The 13216-nt window shown below is 43.5% G+C and overlaps 1 protein-coding gene across 6 annotated transcripts in view; it reads right to left on the bottom strand.

Moving 5' to 3' along the window:
* zfyve26 (zinc finger, FYVE domain containing 26) overlaps positions 1-13216 on the bottom strand; it is a 29595-nt gene that overhangs the window by 8652 nt on the left and 7727 nt on the right. The window contains exons 1-27 of one of the 6 annotated variants that reach the window (XM_084380827.1): positions 12609-12671; positions 12303-12360; positions 10872-11160; positions 10654-10729; positions 10285-10371; positions 9985-10134; positions 9511-9850; positions 8631-8755; positions 8277-8441; positions 8093-8181; positions 7847-7998; positions 7530-7745; positions 6338-6949; positions 6105-6254; positions 5853-6004; positions 5410-5665; positions 5017-5280; positions 4776-4895; positions 4473-4643; positions 4067-4300; positions 3610-3715; positions 2522-3366; positions 2075-2274; positions 1859-1963; positions 1575-1697; positions 1091-1267; positions 11-260 (exon numbers count right to left, since the gene is read on the bottom strand). In XM_084380827.1, the coding sequence (XP_084236953.1) occupies positions 11-260; positions 1091-1267; positions 1575-1697; positions 1859-1963; positions 2075-2274; positions 2522-3366; positions 3610-3715; positions 4067-4300; positions 4473-4643; positions 4776-4895; positions 5017-5280; positions 5410-5665; positions 5853-6004; positions 6105-6254; positions 6338-6949; positions 7530-7745; positions 7847-7998; positions 8093-8181; positions 8277-8441; positions 8631-8755; positions 9511-9850; positions 9985-10134; positions 10285-10371; positions 10654-10729; positions 10872-11062 (5356 nt within the window). In that variant the 5' untranslated portion in view covers positions 11063-11160; positions 12303-12360; positions 12609-12671. The other 5 variants (XM_084380830.1, XM_084380825.1, XM_084380828.1 and 2 more) reach the window with 5 other exon arrangements.

Consider the following 13216-nt stretch of genomic DNA (forward strand, 5'->3'; position numbering starts at 1 on the left):
GAGCACTGACCAGATCGAGACCTCTCTCTGGGAGCGCAGGAGAAGTCAAGGGCCTTGCAGGCGTAGTCTGCTAGAAGCTTATCGATGTCCTCCGGACCGAAGCCAGCCTCCTGACCAATTAGGAGGCTCCGCAGGGTTCGCACCGCCACATCAGCCCAGTCCACCTTCAGGTTCATTAACAGTTGCTCGAGCATCAGCAGGGGCTCTGACAGCAGGGGGAAATAGTCCTGCCTGGCAGCAGGAGGCAGAGTCAGCAACACCTGGAGGAGAAAACAAATCCACTGAACAGCCTAAATATATGGAGCAACTATTGGAGAATTGTGCTTTAATAGTGTTAAACCAACATCTTTGACCAGATCACTTATATTCTAGATCATGTCTCTATCTGGATGTATTTCCAAGTTAAAGTAAAGTTTGAATGAACAAAAAAATTCTCCACCACTATATTAATACATGTGTTTAAACTAAACAATTTCCTGTGCAAAGATAACCATTTTAAGTATGATGAAACTGCAAAGCCTTTTTCGACATCCAGGGTTTCTAGAATGACGCAAAATGTGACATGGGACTGCAAGACATGACTTAAGTAACCATGAAAGCAAAACTACAATTCCAGGAAGGAAGTGAACTGTGAGTGAACTTTTGTTATTAAAGTACTACTTTAAGATAAAAAAATCCCCTCAACAAGTTCATGAGAAAATGATCTCTAAAATATTATCAGTGGTTGACTCAGCACCTTTACTCAAGTAAAAGTAAAAGCAGTACACACATACAGTACCCACAACCCGTCTCAAGCAATGTTGTTAATGTTGGAGTTTGTCAATGTGTAGCCTACTTTATATATTACTGGGTAGAATTGTCATACTGCATCATTTCATATAAGCATGTCAAATGTGGAAAAATAACCAGTAACTATAAGTGTAAAATAAATGTAGTAGAGTAAAAAGTACAATATGTAAGAAGCATAAAATGAAGTATGAAAAACTTCAGTCCAACCTTCATATAGCTGTTTCATATGGTTGTCTTATGTTAAACTAAGAAGACTGCTGCTGCAGATATGTTACCAGTGCACCACTTGACATTCACAAACCTTAGAGCCCAGATGGAGGGCGTGGATGTGTCGTCGACGTGCCGGAGACACCTGCCTCTGGAAATGCAGAGTGAGGTAGTCTGCCAGGAAGTGACAGGCAGCCAACCCAGGGCGACGGTCCAGAGAGCGCTCACAAACGTCCAGGCCAACCACGAAATCTGAGAGGCCCTCGAGCAACTAAAGACAAAAAAAAGAAACCAAAATAAATGAATAAGTAAGTGAAACTGTCAAAAAAACCAGAGTGTATTGTGTGCATCTGCCTGTTATGTTAATAAGAATCAGCATTAGTTAACAATTCTCATTTGAGTTTTCTGGAACATAAATGCACAGAAATCCGGTACTTTCCGGTACAGAGGTATACCAGCAGTATTTATGTCAGCTCAGGAATCAACTGAGTCATCCCTGGTAAATTACTGACACATTTACCCATGTTTCATCAAACTGATTTCAGTCTAAAGTCAACCAGAAGTTTAGTGGTTTGGACCTGGAAAGCCTCGTCTGTCTGTCCCCTCTCCAGCAGGTGAAGCAAATGCTCAGTCTTCAGCTGCAGTCTCAGCTGGTCCGACACGGGGTAGAGCTCAACCCACTGTGTACAAAGAGCAAACTCCTGCAGAGAATGAAGAGATTTCTAATATTATGTCATGTAGATAAACAAACATTTGAGATTTATGTGTGTTAAGTTGCTTAATATTTGCTGTTTATTTGACATCTGATTTACAATGTGCGACTGTTTGCTCAGTAAACTGCTGCAGGTGGTGTTGTACCCACCTTTGCCTCCAACATCATTGATAACATGGACTCAGAGTTTGTTTTAGACTCAGTCCTCAGCTCCTGCCAAGTAGCCCAGGGCAGCGGGGGACGCAAATTCAACATCTGTGAGAAGAAAAGAAACACACTTGTCAGCATGGAAAGTCAAATAATGTCAATGAAGAATATAGTTTAACATTATGCCAACCAACAGGTATGAGAAGCTCTAAGAATTACCCAGTGATAGATGTCCAGTTCTTTCTTCTTCAGCTCCAAGTCTGTTCTCAGAGACGTCTCTGTGCTCGGGTCATTGAGGCAGAACTCGAGCAGCTCCAGGCACGCTGACAGAGGCCAGCGCTCCAGAGCCTGGAGGGCAACACGGGCTCGCAGGTTAGCATCCTGTACGCGGAACAGCTCACCTATGCCTTCTACTCCATCTGGACATAGAAAATGAGATAAACAGCAAACACTTTGGTTGTCTTGTTTGCTTACTGTATGTAGGTCATGTAGAGGGATCAGTATTTAATTGAGAATGTTTTATGACCAAAGGTTCTTTGTAGTACGTTTAAGAAAGTTTCAATACATAATCACCTCAGGATTTAATTAGATCGAATCTCATAATAGAGGCACATGAAAGCCATCCCATGAGCCTCCACGAGTTGTCTTTTGTCAAAATGCATTTACCTTCCAGTGCAGCACAGGCAAGCAGACGGTCTCTTAGCGCCCCCTCCTGGCTGCAGCCCTGCCCATACAGCTCCAGTAGACTGAGGGCTCGGCCGAGGTCTCTGGAGGAAAGGGCCTTCTGGAAGGCCTCAGCAGCCACAGCCTGTGCAACCTCTTCTTGAGGCCCAGACAGCAGGAGGCTGACCAAGGGTTTCCCACAAACAACAGCCCCCAGTCCAGCAGAACCTTCCTCGCTATCATTTAGCAGAGTGCCCAGCACAGGTTCAGCCATGGTGTGCAGGTAAGCCTGCAGAATTGGAAACTCCTTCAGGAGGGTGTCTGCTTCACGAGAAATTTGCTCTCCATCTAGGACGACTTCTTTACGGCCGCTACGGAAATAGCCAGACCATCCAGAGGGTTGTGTCCGGGCGGTTTCTCCTTTGCAGGCGCTTAAACATGCCATTGTGGCCAGTAAAGGTGAGCGAGACTTTAGGAAAGACAAGGCCGATGGTGTGAGGAGGAAAGAGGTTGATGTAGAGGATGAATGAGATGATGACGAGGTGGGTGAGGTGGAGAGGGTGGTGGTTGTAGCTGATGTGTCTTCTGAGGCTGAGGCCTCAGACTCAGAGCTCACATCAGACTGAGGCTCTGTGAGTCCCAGAGTTGACAGGTGCTCCTGCGCATGCTGTTGGAGCAGGACAAACAAGCTGGCAACACCGAATACTCCGTCATCTTTCTTGGCCTGACTGGAGTCTCTTTCATCAGCTGGACAGGAGATCCACACAGGCAGAGTGTCACAGCATCGCTGGACAATCACCTGCTGGACGCTCAGTCGCAGACCTTCCTGCTGCAGCAAGGAGAGCACTCTGCAGACAAAACAAATGTTTTTATACATTTACTCTTTCACACTATAACCTGATATGCTCGATACATATTTTGATTTCTGTCTCATTTAAGTAAACTTTTATTTACCTACACTGTAAGACTATTTCTATAGTGAAGCACTAATCTGCAGTTCAGGTAACCTTATTAACAGGGTGAGAGATAACATAGCATGCAACCTACAGGCTTACTTGTTGACACTGATGGGGCTTAACCAGTGTACCTACCTGTCAGGGGACACCTGTCTGTCAAACAGCAGGTGGGAGAGAAGCTGAAATGGGGCTTGAAGCAAAACCAGCAGGGGATTCCCGAGCTTCACTTCATTGTTCTGGTCTAGAAGAAACAGCAAGAGAGAGGAAAATGAGAACAAAAACAGGCTTAAGAAGAAGAAAAGTCAGTGAAGGCCACTGATAAAGTCATTATTTAAAGAGAATGGTTGTAGTTTGGTAGAGAAGTGAGCTTATGAAGTGCCCTTCGATTTTAATCCCAGTACCAATTGTTATCATGTAGACGGGGGAAGTGAGTATAAGTTAGAGGGAGATGGCGAGGTCTGAAAGCAGCAGAATTTGTAATCAAAGAGGACAATGCACTAAGAGAAGTTCCCAGTGCCAAATACAGAAGGCGACACTTTCTCAAAGGGACACAAAAAGCATATCATCTTTCCTAAACAACAAATGGTTTTACCTTCTGAACCAAGGCTGCGCACTAACACAGATGCCAGTGTGTTGACGTAGTCGAGGAAACTGCGCACATAATCTGGTCTGGCAAGATCTCCGTCTGGCTCGAACGGGCAAAGCTCGTCCAGAGAACGAAGCAGCTGCTTCATGCTGGACCGCACAGGATGAGCATCCAGCTCCGACTGCTTCAGATTGGCCTGTTCAACCAATTCTGCCAGAAGAGCACTGCCCACACTGCCCTCTGTTAAATGAGAGGAGACTTAGACAGACTTTCTCACAGAATGCCAAAAACACTCAAGGTGGTAGGACACTTCAGTCCTGTAAGAAAATGTCATCTGGTCATTGTAATTTTAATCAGGTTGAAGAAATATTTGCCATGTATCCATCTGAAAAGCCGTGGTTACTGTGCCGACCTGTGCCGTCTGTAGCAGTGCTCAGGATGTGCAGGGTTGTCTCCAAACGTTGAGCCCGACTGAGCCAAGCAGCGATCCACTCTTCTCTCAGTGATGGGTGGCAAGACAGCAGCACTTCCTGGATGCAGCAACCAAATGGGCTGGAGTACACTGGGTCGTCCCCGACAGCTTCTATGAACAAGAGTGGATCAGTAACAGAGAAACTACTCCATCCATCCAGCTCGGTTTTTTTATGCTCAATCCCTCATTTTGCGTCACTCTGTGATACTGCCATCATGAAAATGTTTGAGCACTTTTACTCACCTGTTTTGATAGAGCCCTTATTTGTGGCAGAATGATTCAGGATCTTGTTGATCTGTTGTAACACCATGGGAAATCCACAGATGCCCTCAGAATGGGGAACTTTAAGGTCAACTCTGACTCCTGGGGAGGCAGAAAGGGTTTTAAAAAAAAAATAATAAACACATTAAATTGTAGTTGGTCTTGTTCCAATCTCCACGGTAGAATAAATTTGTTCAATAGCCCTAAAATTCAGACTGCATACCTTGAGCCTCCAGGCTGCTGTTGAGCCTTCGCTCGGCCGTGTCCAGCAGCTGTCGGGACGTCTTCCAGAGCTGACAGTGGCAGCAGGCCAGGTCAAAGGCAGCCATGGCTGCTGGGCTGAGCTCCTCCAATAGTGTGTAAAGGAGGCCAGAGGGGTCTGAAGAGCAGCGGCTCAGCCAGTAGCCTTCCTCCAGTGTGGGCATCGGGTGAGCAGGGGTGCTGAGCAGCCGATCTGCTATGTCTGAGATGGAGTAGAAAGCCACACCTGCCAGGAAAACACACAAACACAAGTCAGATCCTGAGTAATACATGATACAGGTTGGTGGTTTAACATGAATTTTATTCCACAAATTAAGAGCAACAAGCCTAAGTAGGAAAAAAAAAGAAATCCAACCTGCAGCAGCTGCACTTCCAATGGCCTGCAGGGTCGATCGCCCACTGCTGCCCAGCCGAGTCCTCCCAGTTCCTGTTCCTGTTCCTGTCGCAGCTGCTGTCCCCAAACCCTCTGAAGAGGATGAGGATGAAGACATCGACTGGCTCTCCATCTTCTGCTCCACCCGTCCCAACTCTACCAGGACTTCTTTGTAGTGCTCCATGAACACCAGCTCACCAAAACAGGCAGACGCCTCCAGATCAAACACCAGAGACACCTGCAGAGAAGCCGAGGAAAACACAAGACTGAGCTAATCAATTTACGTCTAAGACATTATCAAATTATTTATATATTTTTTAAGCGCTGCTGGATCAGATGTAAAGACATATATTTACAACAACATTAACATTAAATTTTAGGCTGGTAAAAAAATGTTTTTTTGGTGTCCAGCTTGCCACACAGACCTGATGTGCCTCCATGAAGTTCCCTCGGCGGATGCAGGACATGAGCAGAGATTCAGGAGGGGACAACATGGCGGGGACCAGCCAGCTGTGAGAACCTCCACATGGACAAACCTCCAGTTCCACACAACCTCCCGCTGTCCCTCCTCCACCATCTGACAAAGGACAAAGAAACTGTCATCAATCCACAAAAACAATATGAAACAATGCGCGTACATACTGTATGTAAATGACAGGCTGTAATTTATGTTTTACCTGATGCGCTCGTGCTCACTTCTCCATTGTGTTTCTCCACGGAGGTTTGTCTCCCTGGTCTCCTCCTTCTCCTCAGGCTCGAGCTCTTGCTGCGTCCCAGAGAAGTGACGGGAGAAGGGACCGCTGACATCTTGAGAGGGCTCTCTGAACCTGCAAGTGAATTTACCATCAAGACTCAAAGAATGAACGCCAAAATTCAAATCTGAACTCCAATCTGAGTCACTCCATCTCACCGTTTCCACTGCCCTGATTGCTGCTGATAATCTGCAGCCTCCACTGAGCCTCTGCAGTGCGTTTGGATAACCTCTGCAGGCGCGTCCCGAATGTGTCAGCCGTCACCGAGCAGCCGAGGCTCTCCACCGCTTCAGCCTCTCTAGGCAGCGCTCTTCCTGCCTCTTGTCCCTCCTGCTGGCCCACCACACACATGCCCTCCAACCCTTCTTTCAGCAGCTTCAGAAAACCCTCCATGGCTGTCACATCAACCAGAAACCCCCTGCAGCCCTGGATGAGGTGCCCCAGGTCCAGGTGACTACGGTGGGCTTCTGTTGGTGAACTTGAACGCTGCTTCTGGTTCTCTGTCCTGCTGTGTTCAGTCTCATCTGTCTTTGCTTTGTTTCCCAAGCCTACATTTGTGTTTTTTGAGTCAGATAAACATTCTGACTGAGCAGCATTGCCTGTGTTCAGATTTGAGTTTGTGTCTTTTGGGATCTGCTGGGAAAAGTCAGCAGTGGACAGAAAAAGAAGGGAGAAGATGTTCTCCAGGAGCTCCAGGCGGAACATGGCAGGCACGGCCTCCAGATAGAGCTGACACTCCGACAGGTAGTGCTCGAACAACAAATGGCAACCTGGAAAGTCAGAATATTAGTCAGTACTACATCAAAAATGTTGGGACGCTGTGGTTCTTTTCATGTTGTCGGCATCAAGTGTATATTTAAAAAAAACAATAAAGTTTAATGTAGAAATGCCTTTAAGTCACTGTAAAACACTACAAAACTAACCACACACTGACATGTATGTATATTTAATCCATTTCACCCCTGACATCAATGCACGCTTCTTTTGAAAATGTGATTATAATCAGCTAAAATTAGCAGACAGGAAGCTTCATGTGTCATCTGTCACCAAATTAAAGCTTCAGTGCAGCGAGGGAGGACTTGCACACAGAGAACAGAAAAAGATTCAGGCTACAGTCTGGATTTTTAATGCTTCTATTACAAATAATACAGGGCTATGCACACAGCGAAATAATGTATGTCTGTATAGCCCTGTAGTTTATTATATATAGAGAGAGTTTGAATCTTTTTATTTGTTCTCTGTGTGCAAGTGCAACTTTTTTCCTGACTAAAAGGACAGTTTAAGGCACAACTCAACCTGTGAACTATCAAACTAAAGCTTCGCTGCAGTAAAGAAAGACAGCCTTCATACCTTGTGAGGAAGTTGAGTTTCGGTTTTGGTCAGTTTCTGTTTCAGTGGGCTGGTGGTGTTGCGGCTGTTGCATGGACTCACACTCGGTGCAATTTGAGTATTTATGTGCATTAACACAGAGAGCGTAGATGGCATACTTCATGGCACAGAAACCCTGGAACAAAACTATGTTCCTCTGCACACCAGGACTGAGAGAACCAACGGCCTCTGTGACTTCTGCAGGGGGAAAAAATTGCATTATTCTTTTTGCAATTTACCCCAAAATGAATTTCAGACTCTAACTGACAAACAACAGAGAGGATGAAGAAGATGCTGACCTGCTCCTGGGGAATTTGGCAGTTGCTGCAGCAGATCTAGTATCTTGCGCTCTTCAAACTGAGCCAAAGGAGTCAGGGAGTGCAGAATATAGAGAGCAGAGTGATTGTCCAGAGTGTGAAGCTGTGCCAGCAATGCCTCCATAGAAATCCCTCTGAAGAAACAAAATACAAAGGTAGTAAGGCTCAAAAATAAATAAAGATTAAACGCCAGTCAAACTCCAAAAAAGAAAAATAAACAATACTTACGGATTGTTGTTTTTACACCATTCAAGTATTCGAAGCTGAGAGGACAAAAGACTGGCAAACTCCTGCAGAACAGAGTCATTGGCTGGTGCCTGAAAAGAAGATAAAGATTATATCAACAAAACATTTAATAGTGTTGAATGGCTATGGAGGAGGACATTCACGTAGATGTGTTTTCAGTTCTGACTTGCTCTCGGTGAAGGATGCTGAGCAGCGTTTGAGCCGAGCTCAGACTGCGACACTGAGTCCATCCCAGGAGCAACAGCAGACGGGACAGCGGCTGAAACTCCAACTTCAGTAGGTCTCTGAGCTGAGAGAACTCCTCGTGTTTAATCAGGTCCAGCGCAGTGACCTACAGGAAGAAATCAATCTTATTACATTATTGAATTTCCTCACATGAGGTTGCAAACCAGCTTTACTTAGTACAAATTACACAAAAATGCGGCATTACAAAGCTACTGAATTAGATTGTCTACACACATTTAAATCTGGTTGAAAAACATTTAAATCAGATTAACATGTTTCTTACTGGAACACTCACCAAGACCTGCTCGAGGAAGTGCTTTCCACGACTAAGGCACTCGAAATAAATGGTCTTCCAGATGGATGGACGATCGTTGTGGAAACATAAACTGAGGGCCAGCTTCTCTGCTTCAGGAAGGTCCACTGGGAAGAAAATAGTGAAAACGAGCCGATGAGTACAACGAGTATAACAATGTTAGAACTTTAATCGAAGACAAAAGGTTTGTGAGTAAGGTAAATGTCATCTAAAACGTCATGTGAATTAATTTGTATAACCATTTATATAACAAGAAAGGTCAAATTGAGATACAACTTGATTACTTAATAAGCACTGAAGATTATAGAAATAGGATAAAGGACTATTTGACCACTGAATGTACATTTCCTGTTACTGAGCACTGGTAAATTCCTTCACTTGATGTAATTTGCTGCTTGTTTTTAAGTCGGTTGCTTGTCTCTTTAATGTGAAATCTAATGCGGTTTGTTTTATGCTTGTCATTAGAATAATACACTTACACAACTGCAGAAGACGAGAACAGCTGCTTGTCACATGTAACGGTTTTGCAGCCACAGAAGCAGAAGTGTGATTAAAGTGTGATTGAAAGAGGAAAAGGAGTGGTGCCAACTGAATGCAAGGGAAGCCAAATCTCTGGCTATAAATACATTTTCAGCATCAGAACAATAAAACAAAACTGGACACTAAAACAGCCCACAGGAGGAACTGATTTATAGGAAGTAATTTCAGAAACTGATTTACAAAGCATACTGATTAACATGAAGATTGCTTAAAGGGCCTTAAAACAAATGTATAAATTAAGCTGTTTTTTTAGTATGGGGCAAAGTCTGAAGAACCAAAATAATCACATTTATTGATGAAGATCTGAACACACTCAGACTACCTTGTGTTTCAGGCGCGTTCCTCAGTAGATGATCCCTCTGAAGCCTCAAAGCGGTGGAACAGTACGTAGAGACGAGAGCGTCGCACCGAGGGCGAAGCAGCGAGCTGAGGATCCTCTCCTCCCTCAGGGGCCCGTCTCTGGCTGCCCACAGCGCTTCGCACAGCGCCTCGAGCTGCCCATCGCCTTTACGAGAGCTCCATGGCATCACAGACAGCACGGTGTATATCTCCTCCACCCACTCCTCCACCTTCTCCAGACTGCTCTCTGGTTTTCCCAGTTTCTTCATCAGGTGTTGGATGAACGTGTGCTGCAGAGTTTGGTCCTCTGTGCATGACTGGTCCTGTTGGAGATTGGCAAAATGTACACATACTAAAAGAGGCACATTCCTTAAATGTAAATTCTTACATGTTTGTATAGTTCATATTTGTGTTCTCATTTTGTGCTATTCTACTGTTATAGTATTTTTGGCTCTACCTGTAAGAAATGCGATAAAGACTGGGCCAGTCTGGGCTTCTTTTTCTCCAACAAGGTTCGCAGGCAAGACTCGACAGCAACTTCTGTTGTTCTTGAACCATCTGGAGCCTTTTGTTCAGACTGTGTGTCCAAGAAGGCTTGATGCAACTCCTGCTGAAAGATCATTATCTGAGGCCTGTATTTTGTCTCAACAGGTACAACAGTGGAACAATCTGTCTCAATCAAAGCAGCAAAAAAACTCTCTTATCGCGTTTTTACTACTTCGTTATCGATTACAGACAAAGTCAAAATAATAACAACCTTGAGACCAGTCTCTGGTATGCCCTCTGACCCCAGCTGCTCCAACAGCAGCAGGAACTCCAGCTCTCGTCTGATGTGAGGAGGAACCTGAAGTGAAGAGTAAACAAGAGTAGAGATATTGTGTCACTCTGTTGGTGATGTTTCAGATTCCTTTTTATCCCATTACACAACACAATATTGTCTGCTTTGTTAACGGACATAGTGCAGTTTTGAGTTCTGGTTCCAACAAAGATTTGTGTTTTATACTAAACACAAACAAATACTAACATGGTCTCAAATACTAACATGCAGGTTGAGGATGACTCGACTAAACCTGTGGCTTTGTCGTAAGTTAAATAAGCACAGCAGACAAAGAAGTAAGAGCATCACCTGCTCTTTTCTCCATTTCTCCAAAACCTGGAGCCAAAACCAAGCCAGTTTGTGTGGACTGCCCACAGACTCCCATCTACAAAATGAACACACAATAAATCCACCGTACAATCATAGTAATTTTCATAATACTGCATTACATTTGATTCTCTAACAATTCACATTTTAAACGCAAGTAGAACCCTGATGTCTTGTGAACATGCTGCTGCGTGACTCACTTTAAACTGTAAGGATGGCAGACGATAGCTTTGATTATGTCTTGCAGCTTTTCTGAAAGTCCTCCCGTTGAGTCAACCAGCTGTGGCACACAGGCGCTGGCCAGCTCCCACTCTCCATGCTGCAGGCACCTCTTAAAGTACTCAAACAGCTCCTGAAGGGAGGTCTCAGACTCACAGCCGAAGGGATGCATCTTCACTTCCCACTGTGACACTTCTCTGCTCAGTGGTCACAACTGGAGAGGCACTTTTACTGCCATATAGCCGAGGGGGATGCTTGAGCTTTCTTCACCTCAAAACAGAAAGAAAAAAACTGTCTGAGTTTATAATTTGACAAAAGAATAAAATGGAGGTAAACTTTTGAAATGTGTGTCAGACATTTTCCATTTAAAGGTGCATTTAAAGGTGCAGGCGTAGTTTCGGAAAATAAATTCTAAAACAGAAAGGTAATACTTAAAATATTGATAAGGTAGTAATACAAACTACAAATATTTCTTTATCTCCACAACTAATTAAATGAGCCGTCTCAGAGAAGAATAAGGTCCTAACCAACAATGTTTCAAGCTAGGCTACTTAAAGGGTTCCTGCAAATATAAACGAAGTAAAAGAGTATAAAGTTGAGGGTTTGTTTATTCAGGCTTTAAAAATCAATTTAGATTTTTCTCTTCTGATTAAAACTTCTTCTCCAGAGCTACATAATGCACCTTTCACAGAAATGCATGGATTTCTTTTTTAATTCAGTCCTAACACTTTTGTTTCGTAAACACGCATACACTCAAATCATATCGATCTTCTTTCAATTTAAATAGATTTTGGATACTTTCTAGGTCATAATTCGTTGTTTAACTTGCTGTAAACACTTGGCCAAATTGCGCTGGCCTACAAATCTTTCTTCTCCAGAAGAAAACATGTTTGTTTGGTACACACCCCAACAAATGTCACAACATCATGTTTTCAATAGTATCTTTTCTGTGAAAACTAAAACTGTGATGCAAAAGTGATAATACCCACCAATTGTAAATCATATTACAATGGCAATATCTGTCAAACATATCTTAATATAATTGTTTTCAGTATAATTTTGCAGTATAATAACTGGATTTTTATTTGTTTTATATGTATTTCCTCATTATCCTACACAGTTAAATCATGTATGGCAGTTTAAAGAAACAATATAATATCATAATGTTGACTGCAATAGCTGTGTTTGCATTATATGGTTTCAAGCACTCTGTCAATTTTATCACCACTTATCTTAAGTCTGCTTTGTAGATTTGTCACACGATTACCAGACATGATGAATTTAGCATAGCTGACATGTTAACAACTGATTATCTGTGCATGTTTTCGTTGATTACACGCCGTGTCACTCAGAGGCAACATCTGTACCACAGATGTGAGATTGTGTACACAGTTTAATCACATCACCTGTACCTTTAATTGTCTGTGCAAACACACCAGGCATGTTGAGAAAGAAAACATGGATCCGCTGCTGTTGTGTTCAGACGAAGAGACGAGACACGTCTTTAACTATGCTTCTTAAAAAGACCCCATCTTCCCTGTTCGTCTCCTCTCAGATTTGACAGCCACCCAAATGTCACTATTAGCGGTAGCATTAGCTTAAAAAATATTGCTGACTGTCTGTAGCTGAAACATTAAGTTAGCTAACTTCCGTAACAGCTAACAAACACATATGCTAAAGCGCTTAGAAGTTAGCGAGCGTTCAATGAAGTTACTTACTCATTCTTTGCGCTGTTTCCCCCAAAACTGGGGTTTATATTCACTCCTAGCTACTGCTTTCTTCAGAGCTGTTATGCTAGTAGGCTAGTTGCATGTTAACGAAGGTCATGTGACAAAATCAGCTGAGGCTCCACCGCTGATTGGTCAAAGGTTGGCACGGAGGGGGCGTTCCGGAAGACGAGCCGGGTTCCTTTTGTTCACTGCTGCCTTCAGGTGCTGTCGGAAATACAGCCATTCAAAGAGGATTTAAGGAGTAAACTACTGTGAAACGTCTGAGTATTTTTAAACTTTAAATTCGTTATGAGACCAACTGGCGTGTTTATATAACTGTAGGCAGGAGTATTAAAAAATAGGGTGGTTGTAGAGGTTAATCATTTGTGAAATTGAAAACGGTAGTAGACAAACTTTCCAACACAACAAGTCTCTCTTCTGATGGAAACATGACCATATCAGGAGTTTTTATTCAGTTTTAAACTAGGAGCAGTGCCATCGACTGTGCTGCAGATATGAAATGACATGTACAAGGTTCAAACACAGCTTTATTAGCATCAAGGCATGTTGTTCAATCTGTAACATGTTTCCTTGTACCTTACCCTGACATGTGGGCT

The sequence above is a fragment of the Pagrus pagrus genome (assembly GCF_965226575.1).
Source record: "Pagrus pagrus genome assembly, chromosome: 18".
Classification (NCBI taxonomy): domain Eukaryota; kingdom Metazoa; phylum Chordata; class Actinopteri; order Spariformes; family Sparidae; genus Pagrus; species Pagrus pagrus.